General features: G+C 43.1%; 2 protein-coding genes across 4 annotated transcripts in view; both read left to right on the top strand.

The window, feature by feature from the left end:
- The window catches only part of atp2a3 (ATPase sarcoplasmic/endoplasmic reticulum Ca2+ transporting 3), a 47332-nt gene extending 37420 nt beyond the window's left edge, over nt 1-9912 (top strand). The window contains exons 11-22 of one of the 2 annotated variants that reach the window (XM_030437361.1): nt 331-462; nt 3016-3132; nt 3356-3574; nt 4282-4617; nt 5569-5789; nt 5888-6090; nt 6540-6625; nt 6929-7062; nt 7760-7877; nt 9132-9249; nt 9372-9405; nt 9539-9912. In XM_030437361.1, the coding sequence (XP_030293221.1) occupies nt 331-462; nt 3016-3132; nt 3356-3574; nt 4282-4617; nt 5569-5789; nt 5888-6090; nt 6540-6625; nt 6929-7062; nt 7760-7877; nt 9132-9249; nt 9372-9376 (1689 nt within the window). In that variant the 3' untranslated portion in view covers nt 9377-9405; nt 9539-9912. The remainder of the gene's footprint in view (nt 1-330; nt 463-3015; nt 3133-3355; nt 3575-4281; nt 4618-5568; nt 5790-5887; nt 6091-6539; nt 6626-6928; nt 7063-7759; nt 7878-9131; nt 9250-9371; nt 9406-9538) is intronic. The other variant, XM_030437360.1, reaches the window with a different exon arrangement.
- An 11415-nt stretch (nt 9913-21327) lies between these two features.
- Nucleotides 21328-23430, top strand: part of camkk1a (calcium/calmodulin-dependent protein kinase kinase 1, alpha a) — a 72055-nt gene continuing 69952 nt past the window's right edge. Inside the window, exon 1 of one of the 2 annotated variants that reach the window (XM_030438751.1) lies at nt 21328-21800. The gene's annotated coding sequence lies outside the window, so the exon portion shown is untranslated. The remainder of the gene's footprint in view (nt 21801-23430) is intronic. The other variant, XM_030438747.1, reaches the window with a different exon arrangement.

The following is a 23430-nucleotide window of genomic DNA, read 5'->3' as shown; positions in this document are numbered from 1 at the left end:
TGAACAAACAAATGATGTGTGGCATACCATTACTACGTCACCTCACCTGCTACACATCTCGGATAGGGCCTTGCTCAAAAACACTTTGCATGTATGACTCAGCGTTTGCGGAGGCAGAGCTGATTGACCCACAGAGTCATTCTCCTGTCAATTTCAAGAGAGTCGCTCACATGTAACAATGGAGACGGTTCAAGTCTGTTTCTGTTTAGACTTCTCTAAAACATGTCACTATAAAGGGTGGAATTTATGACTGTCACTCAGCTCCTGTAAAAATACTTTTCTGAATCCAGTCCAGCAGCATGTTTTTGATGTGTTTCTGTTCTCTCCCAGGCCAAAGGCGTTTATGAGAAGGTGGGTGAAGCCACAGAGACGGCTCTCACCACCTTGGTGGAGAAGATGAACGTCTTCAAGACTGATGTGTCCGGACTGAGCAAGGTGGAAAGGGCAGGCTCCTGCAACTCGGTAGGCTACATGTGGAGATGAGTTTGTGACCAAGAACTGTGATGTCATCAAAAGTTTTTATGAATTTTAAGCTCATAGCCAAAATGTTAAATAAGCGAACATTGATTAAATAGTTTACATATACCATAAACCCTCCTCAAAGGAGACCAAATAGACACCTGAAATGCCTTGTCAGTAGCTCCACCTTTTAATTCTGTGTCTTTGTACGTCACCATGTCACATATTTGCATAATGTATACCTAGCGGCTAGTTTGGCACCTAAGAATTGATTTGGTACAGCTGCCCTGTTGTTGCTAGCGATGCTGGGTCAGGCATGTGTGAGCTGACCAATCAGAGCAGACCGGGTTATTTGGCAGGCAGGCCTTAATGGGACAGGAGCTTAAAGAGAGTGTTACAGAGAGAGGGGGAATACAGTGCTGCAGCACTGGACAGTGTGAGAACACTGATTTGTTTTTGAGCACTGAAGCATGTAAACCTATTCTAGTAGTAACCCAGAATAAAATTAATAATCCTGAGAAACCTGAGAAAATGAGCATAATGTATCTTGCATTACAGAGACATGAGACAGTTTGAAACTGAGAGAGCGTAACAGATGGCTTACTCAACATGTCCTCAGGTTGGATATATTTTAGTCTCAAAAAACAGAAAAGAAAGACAGCAACTTGCATCAGTATCAGCAGATATTCAAATTCAGGTACTTGCATCAGCTAGCAACTTTAAAAAAGTGGGTCAGTGCATCTGTGATTGAAAAGGACCTCCACAGATTTTAAACATCTAGATTACAAAGAAGTGACCTTGCCTGACCTCCGTAGTGCGCTCCTGATCGCTGCTTGAGGCTTCATTGCCTGTTAGTAGCATAACACACATAAATCTCCAGTCAGGTTGTATTGTGGGTAATGCCAGGTTTTGACCTCCTAGGAGTGGGGGTGTGTGGAATAAAATAGAAAATATCTGTGGTTCTGCTGCAGTCCTGTAATGTTATCGGAGTGAGGCACTATTTTAATGTAATGTGATGTGTGTGATGTGATCAATAATGTATGAGGTATTCAAACCAAGTCTTGTGGGATCTGTAGTCCACATCTTAATTCATTAATTCATCTACAGTGAGCATATTGTTTGCTTTAACAGCTGGCGTGTCTGCTGCAGGCTCTGCACTTCTCAGCATGAATATGTCAACAAGACTGTAATTACTCTGCTCATTATGCTGTACAGTACACCGCCTGACTGTCGGGGTGACATCATGTGCCCCATGTCTGTGCCAGGTGATATTTTATTATTCGATTCATTGGTTTATTCGGAGTGACTTGTATTGAGTCAACAGGTTAGGATTTAGTGTCTTACTAAAGGTCTACTTCATAAGGGTTGTTGATACACACATCTGTATGACTTCAGGGTGTGACCTATGATTGTTTGCTTATGAGTTAAAAAAAAGGTCCTCAGCTTACCGTAATATAATACTTCATCTCCTGTGATAAGGTCAACGTGGACAGTGCTGATCCTGACCTGTGCATGTGAGAACGTCTTGATTAGATTACTAAGCTGTTGTTGGTGTTCCAGTGCCGAGGGGCCTGTCATCCGCCAAGCTGAAGTCTGTCACCTCTGGGCGCGAGCCTTTTCACTCCACTGTAGATAAAGGTCATTACAATCCCTGTTGGTATCGCTTCCAGGAAGAACAAAGCTCGTCAGTGATGAGCCTTGTAGTGACACAAGGCAGGGGCGGTGGAGAAGCAGAAGTCTGACTGAATATTTCCTGGATCGGCCCAGTTCACCTGTGTAATAGATACATGGATGAACTCTTAACAATAACATGCATCCTCAGCAGATTTTAGATGAGATGACCTTACCTTTTCCACATCTCTGCTGGGTGCACACCGCTTGAAAGGGGAAGCCAGAGGAAGAGAATATTTTTCCCTGCTTGTCATGCCAAGACAAACCTCCATGTCTCTCCCTGTTTGATGGAGAGGAGAAGTTTGTCACACTGACAGATTTCAGGACATCCGTCTCCAGTCCCCTGACAGGGTGTGTGAACATCACAACAGTGTGACTGGACAGAGAGCATGATCCCTGTTAATCTTTCATGTGTACTGGATAAGCACAGACTCTGAACGAGAGGGACACCTACTGGCAGGAGAAGACTTGACACCGACCGCAGATATTGCAGTATGTAATGAACAGGGAGGTTTTAATCTGATGAATTTTGTGTTCCTACAGTAAACCTGCAGTAATCTGGTCCGCCTCTCTGTTAGCATTTTGAACAGTTGTTATCGTTAACCGTCCACAGACAGATCTCCATTATCATGTGCTGCCGTGTGCAGGCATCTGAGGCCGCAGCCAGACATCCACACAAGGTGTTTGAGTGCTCAGTCTGAAGTGTCATCCTTCAGCTGTCAGTAGCTCAGCCAAGCCTCTCAGTCATCCACAGGCTGCCAGCCTGACAGCTGCCCACAAATACAGCTACTTAGTGCAGCCCCGAGGCTCTTTGTCACTTTTTTCCATTTCTTCTTATTCGCTGACATAATTTCTACTTTTCTCACCATCTTTTTCATCCATCAGGTGATCAGACAATTGATGAAGAAGGAGTTCACCCTGGAGTTCTCTCGTGACCGCAAGTCCATGTCGGTGTACTGCACCCCTGTCAAGCCGGGCTCTCAGAGCAAGATGTTCATCAAGGCATGAATGAATAATACAATCACAAATTGGTTGATTGATAATAACTCTAATAACACATGTTTTACAAATAAGGTGCATGGTATAGTGATTGATTAAGCAGATAGAATGCCAATGAAAGATGCAAATATATGGAAATACAGTTAAAAATACTAAAATGATGATACTCAAACATGTTCTGATGACGTTCTTGATGTTCCTCTCTTGTGTCAATTCTTCCTCACAGGGTGCTCCAGAGTCTGTGATCGAGCGCTGTCAGTACCTGCGGGTGGGAACAACGAAGGTGCCACTGACGCCCGTGCTGCGCGACCAGCTTATGGCTAAGATAAGGGACTGGGGGACGGGCAGGGACACCTTGCGCTGCCTAGCACTGGCCACTCATGACACCCCACCACGCAAAGAAGACATGGATTTGGAGAATTCCAGCAAGTTTGTGCAGTATGAGGTACAGTAGAGGACTGCCGCAAGATCTGATGTTTAGCTCAGAAATCCATGTTGTTTAAATCTGCCTTTTTCAAATGATAACTCATGACTCAATGACATTTTGGGTAATATGCTTTCGCTGTAGATTGTGTTGCCAGCTAGCCCAGGTCCATCCTGGTCCAAAGGTCCTGTCCCTTCAATGTCAAAACCAACACATCCTTGGTGCACTGAGCTCCAAGGTCCAGACTGCTAGCTGTATGGCTAAAAGAGCTAACTTGGCAGCTACATTAAGCAGCAGTTTACAGTTACTGTGGTGATATACTTCCCACTATTTGCTCTGAGTGTGAATTCAACAGGTGGCCAGCTTTTACATATTGCACCTTTTTAACAGACATATAGGACAGTGATATTGATCTTCTCATCTAACTTTGGAAAGAAAGCAAATGAGCTTAGTTCTGAAAATTTCAGACACTTCCTTTACTGTCATCTTTGCAGCGGTGTTTCTTTTGTTTAAACCACGGCGGTGATTAAATCTGTATCCAAGCTTTTACAATTGGTTCCTCTCCTCTGGAACCGTTCTTTTGTTGCATAGAAAGTAATCTGTCTGATGCAGCTAAAACGAGCTGAATCCTATTTCTGTGAAACTGAAGTGATATTCTGTTCACAGATAGTCCTGTGCGACTTTAATCCCCCCCTTTTCTCTTTCTTTTTCTCTCTGTTTCTATTCAGCTGGGTCTCACATTTGTCGGCTGCGTGGGCATGCTCGACCCACCCAGGAAGGAGGTGATCGGGTCAGTGAAACTGTGCAACGAGGCCGGTATACGTGTTATCATGATCACGGGAGACAACAAGGGCACAGCTGTAGCCATCTGCAGACGAATCGGTATCTTCAGCGAGGACGAGGATGTGACGGGAATGGCCTACACGGGCCGCGAGTTTGATGATCTCCCGCAGGAAGCCCAGAGAGAGGCCGTCAAGCGGGCACGATGCTTCGCCCGGGTCGAGCCAGCACACAAGTCTAAGATCGTGGGATACTTGCAGTCATTCGATGAGATCACTGCCATGGTGAGGAGAAGTGACGATGATTCTTTCTAGTATATTCAACTTTTACACTTTACTCTGCTTCCTACAAATCCACACATGGTATATCTTTTTTTCATATATTTCTGTATGGCTTTTGCAAGTAAAAAAACAGAAAAAAAACAAAACTTTTCTCTTTCCCTTCATCTGTGCATTATTGGAATGACTTGCGGAGAAGAGGCCAGTGAGGCATGACATGTTCCAGGTCTCTCTGAGGCTGCTCTCTCAGACACTGCTATCAAAAGCTGTCATCTCCGGCCCGCTCTGCTGCTTCCTATCTGACACGCGTCTCAGATGAGGGGTTGATCCGGGGGGGAAGACGGGTGGGAGGGAGACAACAATATCACCATTTGCCTGTCAGACTGGCTCCACCATTCTCCAGTGTCTGAAGCTGCTTTAGGCCCTGCCATGACGGATTAATACATTTCCCTCTTGTCTGGATCTGAAATGATAATGAGAGTTAAACGTAATGAGATAGCGGTTCATTTTCAATCATCGTTAGATTGTTGGACTCATCGCTTCTCTAATATACATGTAATGTGGGTATTTTAGGAATAAACGAGCAGAGAGAAGTGTAGGAAAATAGATTTGAATTAAATAAAATGTTCATAATTGTTTTACTTTGTTTATATGTGGCGGACCCTGCCACCTTTCTAGCTTCAAACAGCATTCTGGGAACCTTATTTTCCTCTGAGAACAGCTTGTTTATTCAGTTGTAGAAAACATTTATATTCTGCTAGTTCTTATTACTTCAATCAATAAAGTTTTTCCTGAGTTTGAATCTCTTCTCCAAAACTACATAGTGCCTTGTTCAGTTTTTTTATGCATATACACAGTCAGTCTAGTTCGGGGATTTCCCACATAATCAGAACTGCAAATACAGTCCTGTGAGTCTTCTGGGGCATTAATGACACAAGAAATCTTCTCTCCTCACAGACAGGAGATGGTGTGAACGACGCCCCGGCCCTGAAGAAAGCAGAGATAGGCATCGCCATGGGCTCCGGCACGGCTGTGGCTAAGTCGGCATCTGAGATGGTGCTGTCTGATGATAACTTCTCCACCATAGTGGCTGCTGTGGAGGAGGGCAGAGCCATCTACAACAACATGAAGCAGTTCATCAGATACCTCATCTCCTCCAACGTGGGAGAAGTCGTCTGGTGAGGAACGGAAACCCGCTCGGATACGGACATTGCTTCACCTTCGGCCTGATGTCCTCGGCTGACCTCTGTGTGTCCCCCTCACTGTCTTTCTCCAGCATCTTCCTGACAGCCATCCTGGGTCTCCCTGAGGCTCTGATTCCAGTCCAGCTGCTCTGGGTTAATCTGGTGACTGACGGCCTGCCTGCCACCGCCCTGGGCTTTAACCCTCCAGACCTGGATATCATGGACAAACCTCCCCGCAACCCGAAGGAGCCTCTCATCTCTGGCTGGCTCTTCTTCAGATATCTGGCCATAGGAGGTAGTATTAGCTCTGATCTGCAGATGTGTAATGTAATGTCACAGAATTGTCCAAATCACTATTAAATTCCTGCTTTAAATAGAACTGTGTCAATATAGGATTTGATAATGCATTTTATGCATCAGCCACACAAATATTATTTTCTTAATAATGTCATGCATTTTCCATCAAAAAATCCATGAGTCTGCCACCTCTATTAACTCTCACCAAGTGACGGTACATGACGATCTGAGGATGAGACTCAAAAATCAGCTGTCTTTCTCCAGGAAGATGCAGTTTGTTGCTTTAAATTGAAGGACCAGCTCACTTCACTCACATAGCAGAGTATGCACATCTCCAAATGACGGAGTTCTAAAACCAACTTCCTACCTAGGTCTAAACCCTTTCATCCTAACACACTGTCCGTGACATCTGCTGTAAACAAATGTATCTCGCTGTTTTTCCTGCAGGATATGTGGGTCTTGGAACAGTCGGTGCTGCCACATGGTGGTACCTGTTTGATGAAGAAGGCCCACAAGTGTCTTTCTATCAGCTGGTGAGTTGTGTTATTCTGCTCAGCCTCCTCTGCACATGTACCATCTCTCTGTCTTCCTTACGTTACCCGCTGTCAGAAACAGCAATGCGGGTGATCCGAGCAGTTTGCAGAAATAGAAAAGGAAGTTAGACCCATGTGGTTTGATTGCACACAGGGTGGGAACGAGGCCAAGGTTCTGCAGCTGTTCCCCCATCAGATCTAAGCTCCTTCGAACCAGGTCACAGAGGTCCCAGTGACATCCTGCTGACACACATGCACATGCAAACACAGACACGCACTAACTCCCCGTCTGTCTCTCTACAGAGACACTTCATGCAGTGTACTGAGGAGAACCCCATGTTCAAGGACATAGACTGTGAGGTGTTTGAATCACGCTACCCCACAACCATGGCCCTGTCCGTGCTGGTCACTATTGAAATGTTCAATGCACTCAACAGGTCAGTCATCTTCTGCTGTGATGTCGGGTGGGGGTGGACATTCCTTAAATGTCACGTCTGTCAGATATTTATCAAAAAGGAGACTCTGTAATCCAACGAGACAGGGCTGCCTTTGAAAAAGAATTACACAGGCGCGACAGGGAGAACACCACATCCATCACAAACATCAACTCTTTTCACTGCTGCCGGGCTCAACATTACTGTTTATAATGCCCATATCTTTTAGATTTTGCATTTGGTTAAAAGTGGCAAGGGAATCAAGCTTAGGCACACATCTTAAGAAATGGAATAATGCTTATTTGAGCGGGCAGGAAATAAAAGGAACAGTGGTATAAAGGGAAAACTCCTAGTGTTTTTGCCAGGATTGCTCATGGAGCAAGTCAGTCAGTAGCTCCCTATAGAAGCAAAAAGGCCAATGTCGCATCTAGGAAAGAATCTGAGAAAAGGAAGGTTTGAATAAAGAGCTGGACGACCAGTGAAAATGTTCTCCACAATGGAGACAGTCACATTAGGCAGACTTGTTATGATTAATATAGACATTAATGTGACATTTGATTAATTTTGATGACAGTCTGATTAAATTATGTGATCTTTGCAACATGAAAGAAAAACTTCCATGTAAGTCCTTCATGTCAAGTTGAGCATCTACATTGTCAACATGTTTTGATATGTTAACCCCCCCCCCCCCCCCCAACAGTTTGTCTGAGAACCAGTCCCTGGTCCGGATGCCTCCCTGGGTCAATATTTGGCTGCTGGGAGCCATCATCCTCTCCCTCTCCCTGCACTTCTTAATCCTCTACGTCGAGCCTCTGCCGGTCAGTATATTGAATTCTGACACTTGTAGACTCTGTCAGTGGGCCTGCTCTGTGTCTTTGGGGGAAGCTGTAAAAACATACTCATAATACTTATTCATATCACGGTCCAAATACATGACAGTCTATGACAATGTTAACATGAGGGTCGTTTCTAATGAAAAAAAAAAACAAAAGTGGCCCTGAGAGCCCAACGTACTGCAAACAGACAAACCACAAGCAAATGACTTAAACACCTCAATCTGATGGGCAACGTGTGTGGAGTTCTACAAGAACACAACCAAATACAGTAGCAACCCCTGCAAGTTGCACCGACTATGGGAAGTTTCCAGGGGGTCACTAAATGTAATGGGTCACATTCATCACTTTTTTATCGCCTCCTAGAAACCCGTGCTCTCTGTGCAACTGCAGCTTTTCTTTTTCTGATTGTGTTTTCGCACTCTGCAGCAATTTTGTGTATTTGCTGCACGTGTGTTGTCAAGCTGCTGAAGATGCTTTCTTTATTTGCTCACGTGTTGTCTTCTTTTGCTTGTGTTTGTTATCTTAAAGGAGAATTCAGGTATTTTTCAACCTTTTTCAACTATAGGGGTAGTTACATGTTTTGGTGTATAAATGATTCATACTTAGCAAAAGATTTGGAATTGTTACAGTAGGTTGCCTCAGCTGGCAGCTGCGACGCTGCTGCAGTAGCTGCAGTGTAATCCTTCGGGGCAACTGTGACTGTCAAAGTTGGACTGTCAAAATCATGTAGTCAACCATGACTTTGGAAATTTGTTGGCAATTCCTCTAGGTAAACTCCAAACTTCTCCAACTCTGACTGACATTTCCACTGTAATCATCCTGCTGCAACCCACCTCTCAAGAGATTTCAAAAAGGATCTTATTTTTTAACGAAACAGTCTAGTTATGAGGAATTTTTTCTTAAATGTTGTCAGACACTTGGAATAACAACCGCAGACTGTCCGTATCAAAAACAAGCACTTGTAGTGGACGTAACGTCAGTCGCAGTTGCCCTGAAGGATTACACTGCAGCCACTGCAGCCATGCTGTCCCTGTCAGCTGAGGTGACGCAGATTCCCAAACTTTTGGTAATTATCAATAAATTACACACCAAAACATGTTAATGTAGAGCCCCAGTTTAAAAATACCACAATTCCTATGCTTTGAGTCGTCAGGGCCACTCTGAAAAAGGCTTCATGGCATAATGTCTGATGCATTACTAGAAGTTTCTGACTTTGTGGTTTCCTTTGTCCTCCAGTTGATCTTCCAGGTGACCCCCCTGCGCTGGTCCCAGTGGATCGTGGTCCTGAAGATTTCCATCCCAGTCATCCTCCTGGATGAGGCACTGAAGTATATGTCCAGGAACCATCTAGAAGGTACGTTGAGCCTTTTGTCAGGCGTCTGAAATCAATGAATGTTCTTCTGATGCTGAAAATCAGATCTCACTGACACTGTCTCTTCTGCTCTTTTTTTTCTCTCTCCTGCATTTCTAATTCAGCCTAAATTCTTTTTGTCTCACCTTCTGTGAAAAGGTACTCTTATTTCTAGCCTCCTCATGCTTTTCTTCTCTCTCCTGTAGAAACTCGCAGCTATAGACTGATCTCATCGCTTAATGTTTTCTAAATGATGTCCTTTTTTTTTTTTTTTTTTGTCTTTCTCCTGCAGGTGACGAAGACAAGAAATATCGGAGGAGATGGCAGCGGAACTAAGACCTCTCCATCAACACACTCACACACTTAGACACACGCCTACCCTCTTCCCTTTATGAGCTAGGAACCTTTTCTCTACCCTGTCCTCGTTCCCCACTCCTGCATGTCCAACAGACCACCACTAGAAAATGAGCAGCGGCTTGCATGAGGGCGTGTGTGCGAGAGCGAGAGAGAGAGAGCATGCGTGTTCCCGCGAGCATGGCTTTGTTACGAGTGTGTGAGCGAATGAGCCAAGCGTGCGTGTTTACGGGCAGATATCAGCCTGTCTTTATAGCTGCGAGAAACAACCGCAGGAAAAAAGAAAAAAGATAAAACTCTGCTTTTTAAAGATTTCTGCTCATTGGTTTTTTTGACTGTACAGTACAAACATAGTGGTGCAGTAACTGGACTTTGGGGAGGGAAGGAGAGGGAGGACGGGGAGGGGAGTGGAGGTTGATAACACGGGGGTGGGAAGCGAGGGGAGGGGAGGGGATGGAAGGGGGGGTGGGTTTAAATTAGTACAGAGAACCAAAAGAGAGATTGAGAGGCCTGGCGCGGAGAAGAGACTGACGTACACACTGGTTTAAAAAGAACGGCATCAGCAAGAACGTGGAAGGTGAAAACAGCCGGCTCTGGAGGCGGCATGGCCAGCGCAGAGAGCCGTCGTACCTGTGCGTGTGTGTGTCTGTGTGCACGAGCGTGTGTGTGTGTGTGTGTGTGTGTGTGTGTGTGTTTGTGCGCGCACAAAAACATTATCTAGAGGTACGGCTTTGGCTCCTTCCACCCACACTACTGGCAGCCAGCTCTGCAAGAACACGACCTTGTCAGCACAACACAATGGTATCTCTGGCCAGTTTGTCACAGCGCTGCTCCTCCATCACTCTTTGTCCAACTTCTGGTTGATCGTGTTTTATGCAGAATTACTCTCTCTTCCTCCTGTCTGATCTCTCCGTCTCTCTTTTCTCGCTCTCTGTCGAGGAGGCAGCTGCGGGGCCCGGGCGTCGGGGATGTTTTTTTTTTCGGGGGCTCTCTTGTTTAGGGGTGTGGAGACATCGCTCCACCTAAAGGTGTGAATAGCTTTACGCTGCTTGGCCGCTTCCTTTCGGCTCTTAATTCGAGGAGCTGAGGCCAGCTCACGGATAGGTAAATTAATTAAAAAAAAGAATTTAAAATGTCAAACATCAACCAAACCAGCATATCAGTAGAGTAGTTGTCAGCCAGTTCATCCCAGCTGGTCCTGTTAAGCCTCACTTTAATGTCCACGTGCTGTGCTGCCAGTGGAGTTTTAGCTGTCAGATATCTAAACGTAGATCTGGACAACAAGATAATGCTCTGGAATGATAGTCTCGGAGCGTCATGTTGCCGATCTCCCTTTAATTCCTTCAGTTATTTCTAACCCTGCACCAGCGCTAAGGTGTGTGTGTGTGTGTGTACATAGAGCCTTACTTGAATTAATTTGTCTAATTTGACTCGATAGGACTTCAGTCGTTGAATCGCACAGATGATGTAGTTAAAGTAAGTTAAGGAATGGCATCTAAACTGCTTGACTGTCTCAGTGTCACTCGCTCATGAACCATTTATATATTAAGCACATTTCAACATCCATGCCTTATACAGCCCACTGCACCTCCACATGAAGTATGTGGTCGAAATGAATGTGTTCCTGCTAATCTTTAATTAGCCTTTTACCCGCCACCGCTCTCACTCATGCGCGTCCTATCTATCAGTGATGTTCATTGTGATCACTCGAGGTCTTTAGGACTCTGAATGTCCACCTGGACTGAAGCATGTTTGATAGGAGACCACGTTATGTTGTGCTTTTGTGCGCTGCTCCCTCAGCTCCTCCTGCTCTCTCAGTGCTTTAGCGACTAACTTGGGTATTGTTTTATAATGACTTAATAGTAATGTATTTGACTGAATGAACCCCCGGGGTTTGGATTGTGTCTTTAAGTCTTAATTATGGGTTTTGTGTTGGGCCCTGGTGCTCTGTGGACCGGGGGAGCGGTGTGTTTGGTCTCTTCCACATAGGAAAGAGGAGAGTGTGTACATTCAAGAAAAAAACTTAGTAAAGGTGCCAGAGCAGAAACAGGAAGACGGATCTGCAGTAATGAGTAAAATGAATTGTAATAAAATATTTGATGACCGAGATCTTTGAGGCAACTGTTGCCTGGGGGAGATATATGTGCGATTTTCTTTAAAGGATAAGTTCACCCATGACTGAAAATGTAATCATTATGTACTCACCCTCATGTTGATGGGAAGTTGGATGGAGTTTTAAGTTCACTAATAATTTCTAGAGCTTCACAGCAGCACACTGCTGCAGTATTCTCCTAAACAACTCAAGTAGATGGGGACTGGTTTTGTAAGGAATACCACATGAAAACAAAAAGAGCAGCTTGTTCTTCAAGTCTCTGGAAGCCCTGGGATCCCAAATTGACTTAAAAATACATTATTTACACTCTATTTTAAACTGAAAACTTCACTGTAGCTGCTCAGCTAAAAGCAAGAGCCTGCAGCCTGTCTAGGTAACTAACTAAATAAATAAAAAGATAAATTAAAAACATAAATGGCTCCATACAGCTCATCTGGCAGAAGCCCTTAGATTCCAAATTAATTAGAATTTGAACATCATTTACACCCTCGCTGCGCTGTCGGGCTTGGCACCTACTTCAATGCGTGCTAACACTTCTAGCTCAGGAGCTACAGTGAAGATTCCGTCTTTAAAAAAGGTGTAACTAGCATCTTTTGGAATCAGTTTGGGAAGTTTTATGTTTTGCTCTCAATTGTTTGTTTTTACATTTTTAAACAAGTCCCCATCTACTTCACTTGTTCAGGAAAACTCTGCAATGCTATTCTACTGGGAAGCTCCAGAAATGTTTTTTGGACTACACAATTTCACCCCCACTTTCCATCAGCATTTTGGGGCATGTAAAGGATGGCTGGACTGTCAGTTTTGGGTGAACTTATCCTTTAAATTAAATTAATTGTGAGTTAATGACAGAAATGTGCAGTTGTTCCTTACTTTACCTTCCTCTTCTTGCTTCCAGACCTGATATCAACACGCAGCACTGATTCCCACAGTTTGACATAGAGCCTGGTTTAAAATCTAAAGGAAAATCCATCCTTAAACACTTAAACTCTTCAGTGGTCCGTCTGCGGTTGCTTACAGGACTGTATGAAGTCATATTCATCTATTTTGTTGCTTGGTGATGTTTTTTTTTTTTCTTACTCCAGGGAATAACTAGTGACATTTAGATGGCATGACATCATCGAATCCAGATAATTTCCAGTTCCACGTGCTCTCTGGGCTCATTATTGGAAAAGTTCAGAAGGAAATCACCCATTGATGAAAAGTACATCACCAGGCACAAAAACATCTTAGCCTGATGACAATGTGAGAAGGCAAAAGGGTGGAATATTCCTTATTATTTTAGACCAGAGGCTGATTTTATCTTGAGTAAATAAGGATTTTGATTATACTTGACAGAAAAACGTATCTTCAGTGATTTCTTCAGTTCATTTATTAAGTTTTTATTTCACCACCATGAGAATGTGGCGCCTCTGTCCAGACCAGCTGTCCCTGTCCCAGGTCTCCATGGCTCTGTAACATGCTGGCACTCTGGCCACCAGGCACTATAGGTCTGTATAGCCTTGTTATTTACTACTGAATCCTCAACTATGTACAGAAGATGAGAATATGATCGCATGGAACCTTGTTACTGTAATAATAACCTATACAGTATATAATATTTAATTTTTTGATAACTTACATCAATGAAACTTACTTACCAACAACAGACAGACTTGCGAGAAACCTTTTTTTTTTTTTTCTTCGAGCACATGGTATCTAAGGATTTCATTTTTTTTGTTTTTTTTTGTTTTGTAGAATAGACAGGTTGTTTCTTCATTGTTTCCGTTTGGTTTTTACAGTCGCTGGGGTTTTGTGTCTTTTACTGTAGGGCAAAAGAATATGACGTTATCATGTTTAAGATAGACAAGAATCATGCTTACGCTAAATAATTATGATGACGCTGATCAGCTCAGCGATGGTTATGCGGTGTGAGAATGGTCAAAAATTCGTAAATGAACTGTGTCTGGTTTACACTGAGCGAAAAAGCAGTGATGAATCCTGGGATATGAAGTTTTATGACTGTACATTGAAGGGCTTGGCGTGGGTGCAGGCTCTAGAGACCCTGTGACAATCCCTTTGGGTCTGGCGGCTCTTCAAGCATGGAACGTGAAAGTCCTGTACCATCTGTCAACAGTAACCACCTTTACTAACAGTGAAGGAGTGATCAGGCTCATATCAATAACATCTGACTACTGGTTCCCCATTTTCTTGGTCTGCATAGACAAGTAAACAGTCTCTAGAGCCTGAGTTCCACCTCTGAGAAATTAAAGGATTCTCTGTATTGCCTTGTTAATATTAAATGTGGACACATAATTTTATAAATGACAAAGACGTGGAAATAAAGATAATTTATCTTGTTATTTATCCAGAGGTTGTGTTCTTTTTTTCATGTGCCATTTTTTTTTTTTTTTTTTTTTTTTTAAATGAGATTTGAATGACTTTTCTTCAGGCCCACGTTCTCCTGAAGGAACAGTCCCAGTGGAAGAACTGCTGACAGGGAAGTTTTGCAGATTATCATGAAAGACCAGGAGGGGCCTATATTTCTGTGAAGTTTTTATCCATATTTTCAAAGCTTTACAGACCTTGAACAAAACTCCACACCGGGGCACTCAAGATAAAAAAATAAAAAAAAACCTTCTGCAGGGCGAGATACCACTCGGGAAAGTGGGGGGGGAGCATTTTAAACAGGCCCTTTTTTCCAGAGCAAACGCACAAGTAGAAAGATCAGGGCAGTAAAGAATACACCTTTTAAGAACAGGCAACGAAGCCACCAGTACTGTCTCAATCTGACAAACAGGATCTGCATGAACTCCAGAACTATTCATGATGGAGTTCAGAGTGTTCATGAACAAATAACTTCTGCAGCTGCAGCTGCAGCATGGAAAAGAAAAAGAAGTGAAGGCTGAAAAACAACAAAAATCTAACAGAGCAGCATCTCAACCTGACTGAGATCTTCGTTAGGCGCAGAGCAGAATAAGTAATATATGAACACGAATGTATCACTCATCAGTCGGGCGGTTGTTACCTGCATGGCTGAGAGTCGATTCACTCTTGGACTGGACCAATCAGAGGAGAGGTGGATGATGCTGTCTGATACTGATATATGTGGGACGAAAAAACACTGAGAACGGTTTTACAAGAGCATATTCAATCTAATATGACAAAGGGTCAATAAAATATGATACACTGATTGCATATAGTACCATACAGTCATATGAACAGGACCAAAATCTAAAGGCTTCTACATAGAAAAACAGTGCATAAAAACATTACTTCTCCTAAAGGAATGGAGTACAAACATTTGTCTTCAAACACAACCATTCATATGATAAACTAAATCACATGCCATTGTTTTAAAAGGTAAACTGCAACATAAAAGTCGCAATGTTAGGATCGTACACAGCACAACGACGCTTCCAATCAAACCCTTCGACCTGTAAACCTTTAACGATGATAAAAAGAAGTGAAAGTCAAATAGAAATACTGAAGCAGTCTGTTAACAGCAGCTCTGTCGGTCTTCTGCCTGCTCAGAGGAGCTGTGTTGGGTTACATTTTTAGATTTTAACTTTAACTTTAGCGTTTGCCTCTGTGAGCTGACTCAGAGTGGCTCTGGGCAACATTCAACACACCATCACTTAAATCAGAATATATTAAAACACACAAAGTTCAAGATGAGCTGAAAACTGTTGGAGGGCTCTGAAGTCAGATAACCTCAAACCTGTTAAAATGCCACCGAAAAGCTCACAGTTGTGTGAAGGGAGACTGAAAGGAGAGGAGAGTATTCTTAGGTGCAGTCCTTACTATTTTCTCCCAAAGCATTTGTTTTAGCTTTGTTTAGGTGACCAAACCAAACTACGATAAATTACACTTAATGCAACTGATTTGTTTGACCGTAGTTTTCCTTCAAAGGGCAAAAAATACTTTCTCTGATGAGCCAAGTTTAAAATTCGGTTAACGGAATTTGAAGTGTTTGCAAAGACTGTAGTGCCGACACATTCAAACCGTCTCACATGCTCTTCATCTTTCAGTTTTTGGATGTTAAAATTTGAAGGTTATGAGCACATCACCTGCTAATAAGGTTTAACACCTCCATACTACATCCTTAGATATGCTATACTTCATACTGATTACACTGTCAGATGTGCTGTACCTTGTAATTGGACACGTTTTAACTTTGTTGGGAACAAGCTTTAGAATATTATAAGCACACAACATGCTTCCTCTGATGCTTTAAAAACAAGGTTTGCAGAAGTGTATTAAAATCAGTGGTGAAAAACTGTGAAAAACTGTAATGCCCATGTGTGCATTGAACCTTTGTAACCAGCAGGGGGAGATGTGACACCACTTTGCCTGTATGTAAAGAGCTGTCAGGTCCTGTCAGGGTGTTTTGTATGCAGTCTGTCTCGAGTAGAGGGAGTGGGACCTGGTTTTGTTGTGTATTTAAACCTGACAGACAGAGTGTCGACTTCTCCATGAGACAGGCAGCCACCTTTCTTTACACCCTGCACCCGGGCCTTTAGATCTTTAAACTGTCTGAACACAGTCACATGCACCTTACAGCCGCCCATCTCATTACCACACAGCTAGAAGTAGCTCGTCACGCTTCCTCCAGTTGCTTCCTCAGATCTCCCTTGTGAGAGTGACACACCGTCTCTGGGGGAAGCTCCTGGAGCGAAGGTGGGCTCCCAAGGGCTGCAGGGAAAATAGAAGAGGATCTCATTAGCGCCGGGCGGTTATTTCCACCCTGAGGCCTCAGAGGGATACAGGATAGGAAGAGTCAGCGGGCGGGCTGTCCCAGTAAAACACACAGCTGAGAAAAACTGCTTTCTTGAAATGATGAACTTTGATGGAAAGGTCAGATGGGGACAAAGGTGTCAGACAAGTATGGGCCAAGCGTGTAATGTAACTCCCTCAGATATGAAGCGGGTGCCCTGCTCGAGTCGCGGCAACACATCAGGGCAGCGGCACTTCAAAAGCCCAAACGTGTGAAAAGTGGCTGCGATGAGGATCACTGGGTTATTTAAGTCGTTTCTCTACACTTCTGCTGAAATGAAAGATGAAAATAAATGATGAAACACAAAAAAAAAAAGGCTTGATGCTGTGGACGTGCAGGTGAAATAACAAGAGCCCGGGGACACAACACTGAGTTGCAGAGGTTTGGAAATATCGGCTGTAGAAATGTCTGGCTTTTCAGAAAATAATGGAAATATAATAGCACTCAGCTCACGGTCCTCAAAGCACCCAAGAAAATAAATACATTTGAAAAACTCAAAACTATTTTCTCTCTTTTGGCTTGGGTCTATACATTAATGGTATTAATGGCCTCAGTGAAGTGTTTGCACGCTTCCTTTGTCTTCTTTCTGGACAGCAACATTTTTTTTAAAGAATTGTTTTGGAATGGTAGTTCTTTAGTATTACTTTATTATTGGTGGTTTTGAGAAACACAAGCCAATCTAGATCCAGTAGATTTGAGAGAAGGAAGACAGCACTATGTCCATTATCTCCAAAACTCAACACCTCACACCAGCACAGTCAAGATGGAAAAATAACACTACAGGTAAGGGGGAAAAAGAAAAGTTAAAAAAAAGTAAAAGTATGAATTTGACAGGTGGCCGATTCTTACATATTGTACCTTTAAAGACCATTCCGTATTTTGTTCTCTCTCTCTCTCTCTGATTCACACTCATCTTTACCTTTCTAAAACTGCTCCCGTTGTTGATGAGTTGAACCTTTGCAGCAGAGACTATAAAGAGAAAAACCTGTGCTTTCATCATAGACTCCCACTCAGGATATCATTAAAACATCACTACTGTGAAATCTGACACAGATCTTTGATAATGATCTGGTCATGCACCATGCCCATGGACTGGTATTACTATGCACATACAAGGCCGTGTGCTGGCTGATTTGCACTATGACTCATATGAGAATAAACAGAGGCTGCCTCTTGCTGTGCAGAGCGGCTCTCTGAGGACAAACGTCGGAAAAAAAAAAAAAAAACTGCCATGAGACAGAAAAGGCTTGAAAATATTTGAAATTTCGGGGTGACTGTGCTGTGAGGGAGGACATTCTGCCCCCTGTCCCTAAGTGTTGACCAGTGTTGCGCCGCGAGGCTGAAGCTGTTGCCAAGGAACTCACTGAACTTGTGATGAACTTCCCCTTCGGCTCAGACTGGGGAAGGAGAGCACTCTCAAGGGCTGCAGCACTCACAGAACCACTGTCTGTATGTAGCTGCTGATGAATAGTCTGATATACTGAACAATGTTCACCCTGACTGTATTACTGAGTATGTTTATTCAATTACTGTGTTTATATACAAAATGACGTACTTGTGTGACTATTTGCATCTAGTGCTACTTTATTCCTGGCAACGACAGTTACGAGTTACTCTACAGTTACCAAAGATTCTGCATACAAAACACATGGAGACTTTATACATTATGATGCTTTGTCCTATATTGGACCAGGCAACCCCACAGTGTATATAAGTAGAGGTCAAACACTTTGTCAATTAAAGGACCAGTGTGTAAGCTCTAGTGGCATATAGCAGTGAGGTTTAAGGTTGCAACCAACTGAACACCCCTCAACTCAGCACCCCTATGGAGGTGGCTAAAAACGCGACAAAATGAAAAAGCCCATCTCGCTGCTGTAGAGACATGGCGATGCAACATGGTGGACTCACTGGAAGAGAACCTGCTCCCTCTGTAGACAGAAGAGATAACAAAAAAAATTATTTTCAGGTGATTATACACTAATCAAATACAAATAATAAAATAATTGACAATTGTTTAATAATTTCACATGCAAAAAAAAAAGAAGTCAAACATTTGATGGTCCCAACTTGGGACGTAAGAATGGCCACCTGTCAAATTCATACTCTCAAGTGTAACCGCTAACTGCTTCTAACTGTAGCTGCCATTAGCCGGTTAGCTCAATTAGCCATGCAGCTAGCGGCCCAGACTGTGAGCTCAGAGCACCAAGTAAGTGCTGGCATCTAAACTTTTCTGTCAATAAATTCAGTAAATTTTTTAGAAACGTTTTCAAAATAAAATTCTTACATATTGCATTTTTTATATAAGAAATGGAAACATAATGTTCCATTTTGTTTTAAGATTCAAAACAGCATAAAAGGATCCATAAATAAAAATATGAAATAAACAAAATGCTCCCCTTCATCCAAGTATAGCAGTGCTACACAGCAGTGCTACACATGAAAGAACTAGTACTAATAATCTGATTACATTATGTGTACAAGAGTAACACATGTTATTTTTCTGATTATACATGAATATTTGTACATAAATCTACAACTATATTTTCAATTCAGGACTTTTACTTGTATTTGCGAATTTGTACAATGTGATATGGTACTTTTACTTAAGTGAAAGATCTAAATAATACTTCCTCCACCACTGGTGCATCTCTTTGTGCTCATGAACAGATTGCAGGAACAAGCGATGTTAGATTAATGGAAACAGTGGTGTCGGACGAAAAATGTCTCTCTGCAACATCAGTTTAATCAACACATGGTCGGAATTTTCAGAAGGGGCAACGGATGCCTCCTGGGATTGTGAATGATGTTGCATTACCGCATGAAACATGTTTTATTAAGACCGACTGCATCACGTTGACGTTAGTCTGCTGCTGACATCCAGTCCATCCTCACATCAGCTTTCTCCGAAGTGTGTATGTTTAAACATGTCATAATGATCAATTATATGCCGCACCGAAGATTATGGGCTCAATTATCACACAGTATGTTATCATGATTCTCCCCTCAGAAATCCATCGCTGCTCTCATATACACAGCAAAGAGATGTGCTGATTTGAATCCACATTAAAACACATTAAACAGCATACAGTCATTCATAAATACAAAGCACATCATTGTCAGCATGCACATACTGTATCAGATCATACAGCATACAGACACACATCTACCCTATGTACATTTCCACATCAGTCTGCAGTAATGTACCCATTTATACACGTATTCATCTACTTTGTGCACGTTAATATCACACCATGACATGAGTACCATGACTCCAGCATCTTCCTTTGCCTTGCAGCAAATATCATCATAGTTGTTGTTTTTTCTTTATCTACATTTAAATCTATTTCAGTACATCTGCTGACACGTCTCCAGTCATTTGGTAAATATTCCTGCCTCTTAGTTTGTGAATCTGCTCCTGCAGTTGTTGTTGTTGTGTCATCCACAAACATGTAGGCCTATGCATTTGACTAACGCTAAAGAAAGGTCATTTGTATATATGATACGCAATAATGGTTCCAGGCAACTTGCTTGTTGGTTGCTACGGGTATAGTTTTCTACCATTAAAATATGAGTTCAACCGTTTGATTGCGTTCTTGCTGAAGTCATAGTACTTGATCTTTTCAAGAAGAACAATGTGATCTATCACATCAAATGCAGCAAGTTACCCTTGGTCTGGGGAACTTAGCTGCTTATCCTTCATGTATTAAAGCAGATTCGGTCCACTGACTTCTAAGATACGCATGCTGAGCATGAGTTAGAAGATTGTTCATTTCCATATATTTCCAGATGTGATCATCACTCGCCACTTTTTCAAAAGCGAATGGGGCAATGAAATGTTTGCATATTTCCATTTGGTGGGAAACTTTCCTTGTTGCAAAGAAAACTCAGACAGACACTTCACAGGTCGTGAAATGTATGGAGCTGCAGATCATACCATACAGGATTATGATCCAGGAATTAAAATCAAAGTTTACATTCATAGTTAACAGACGCGGTCTCCTTCACTCTACACGGCACAAAACAGTGATGGTCTGAGGCACTTTGCAGCCTGTTCTTAGATGTCTGTCCAACAGGAATGATGAGTGGATGACGATGCGGAAATGTGAAACCTCCAGAGGGACTATGCGTGGATGTACATTTAAGATTTCTTTAAACATTTTGGAGGGGGGGGGAACAAATCTGACAAATTATGAATCCATGCTAAGTATTTCCATTCATTCTTTATCACCTATGACATAAAATGGGTATCGTATTCTCAGACAGAATCATGTCTCACCTAGCAAAGAGATTTTTTTATTATTATTATATCTCTCTGAATCCATTCTCAGTAACCCGTTGCTCCACTGGCTCTGCTCAGCTTCTACCAGTAGGAGACTACATTATGATTCATCTGGCAGCTCTGAGGTGTGAGTGTATCTCATTCTAAGGTGCACTATTGGACCACTTTGCAATAAAAAGAAAAAAGAAAAAAAAAAGAAGAAAAATGGGGAATAAAGGTTCAACTATTACCTACTGAGAATGTGATTGATTCTGATGGCTGCAGTTGATGGTGCCTGTCTCCTAATTACAGAAATTTCGAGTTTTGTCCATCGAGAAACGAGAGGGGAAATGGCCACTAGGGGCGCTGGCTGCACTTGTGCTCCGTAGATTCAACTGTTTATTTAATGTAATCTGCAATGGAGGAGACGTGGAGGAAATCCAACATGTGACACCTGTGCTTATGAAACGTGCAGTCGAAAACACCTGCACGTAACGGTGTGTGTTGGTCCAATGCCAGTCATCACCAGTGAGGCTGTGGCGTCCAGGCTCGCGGTGCAGGGGGGTGGGGGGGGCTTTTGAGAGGGAACAGGGCGGGTGTTAGGACCCGTGGGTTTGTTTCTTGCCGAACAATAAAAGTTGGGGCTGCCGACGCGCAAACAAAACCCCGAGTCAAAGTGTGCGTGAGCCGCCGCGGTGTGCAAGCTGCAGTGGGCGCGCAACAGCCAGCTGCAGCTGTGGGGCTGCGTGGACACGTCCAGCCGCTGGGTGTGTGTTCGGCGTGTGACAGCAGAGGGTCGGGGACGCTGCTCCGACCGTGTTTTCCCGGAAGAGAGGGTGTGAAACATGGGACACATCTCAGGTCAGCGGATGATCCCGACACACGTCTGACACACCGAAACACCGTGTGTGTGTGTTTGTGTGGACGTCTGTCTGTCGGTCCGTGTTGTTGACTGGCTGAGGAACCGGACTGAGACCAACAGGGCACCGCGCCTCCGAACGGGACTCCCTCCGGATCTCTGCGTCTGGACTCGCTGACAGGGAGCTCCAGCACGGCCGAGCCAGCACTCACTCTGGGTGAGTGAAACTTTTAACATCACCTCGTTTTAAGGCGGATTGGCAGCTGAGCCGTGCGTGTGTGTGCGTGCGTGTGTTTGTGGACATGGGGAAGTGAAGCAATGCAGATAGAGCACCCTGCACGTGTTTTCTCTCCGCCGTGTTTCACGGTTGTTCACGGGCGTACCGAATTCTCCGCAGTTGCTTTTTTGGTTTGGAAGCTGCGCTGTAAACGCACCGTGTCAGTAACGTGCCGCAGATCTGTGACATGCACCTGTCCGCAAAAACATTGTAGCCTCCAGCCCGACATGAGACTTCTGTTGAGGACTTTTTTTCACCCCCCTCTGCGTGTGTCTGATCTGCAGGTTTCCCCCCTCTGACCCTTAAAACATGATTAATTGTTTAGTCGATGGAAAGAAGATTAACACCTCTGGTTATAGATGACAGCCCGTCGATTTGTTGGAGCCAATGCCAATACCGATATCGGGGAGTAAAACATTCCAACATCAATATATCGACAGATCGACACACATTGTTTTTGCAGGCATCTCTCAAATGTGGGAATGAAGCATAAGATCTGAGTTTAACAACAGGTTTTATCGTCTTTTAGCGACTGAAACTGTTAACGTCGCTTGGAATTTAAAGCAACGCTATGTAGAAACTGGCGTTTTCGTTAAGTAAAGCTGCTTTAACAACACTCCTGGTTATAGATCAGAGGTCGGCTCAATTTATGGGGCCAAAGCCAATGCTGATATAAGAGTGTAAACAATGCCAGTGTGTATGTAACGATGGCGGGTATACACACATTTGCATATATGTATTGTATTGCATATGAAACAGTTAACTTCACTGTGAACGTAAAGCAACATTATGTAGAAATTAGCAGTTTGTGTGATTCCCCCCCCCCACCACACACACACACACACACACACAGTTTCTGAATACAAATCCCAAGTCTCTAACAACTTGTCAGGCGTAATGCAGGTGCCGACTACAAGCAAAACACATTACATCACAACAGTGTTACGTGTTGAAGTAAACACGTGTGTGACGCTGTGATCCTACCCTGTCACTGAACTTACACAGTGCAGAAACAAGTGATTGGGTGGGCGAAGTGGCTGAGACAGAGACACCATTCACTCTATTACAAGGCACTGTACCATCAGAATGATATAGAAGCTGTTCATTTAAGGTAGACAGTTAGATAATGTGGCTTTAACAACACTCGTGGTTATAGGCAAGTGCCCGTGGACTGTTAGGGCTCATGCCAATACTGATATTTGGGAGTAATTCAATTAATATACACACAGTTTTTGCCCTTATGTAAAATAGGCTATATATTTTCCATTAGATGCAGTTTAACAATAAATCGTATTGTTTCAAATGACAGCAGTGCAATGAGACGGTAAAAATAAACCAGGAATTGAATTAATATATATGACCCTAATCATCTTCTTCTGCACTTCAGTCTCTTAAAATATCAACACATATCGGACAACATACACACCAATACTGATGATATTGGGCTCTGGTTTAGATTAATCAATTGAGCCATTTATTGAGACAAAATCCCAAATATTTGGTGATTCCAGCCTCTCCGATATGAGCATTTAGAGCTTTTTTCTGTTTTTTAATGTAGTAAATGTATTTT

This window comes from Sparus aurata, chromosome 13 (assembly GCF_900880675.1).
Source record: "Sparus aurata chromosome 13, fSpaAur1.1, whole genome shotgun sequence".
Lineage (NCBI taxonomy): Eukaryota > Metazoa > Chordata > Actinopteri > Spariformes > Sparidae > Sparus > Sparus aurata.
The sequence above is the reverse complement of the archived record's forward strand: the minus strand, read 5'-3'. Positions and strand labels throughout refer to the sequence as shown.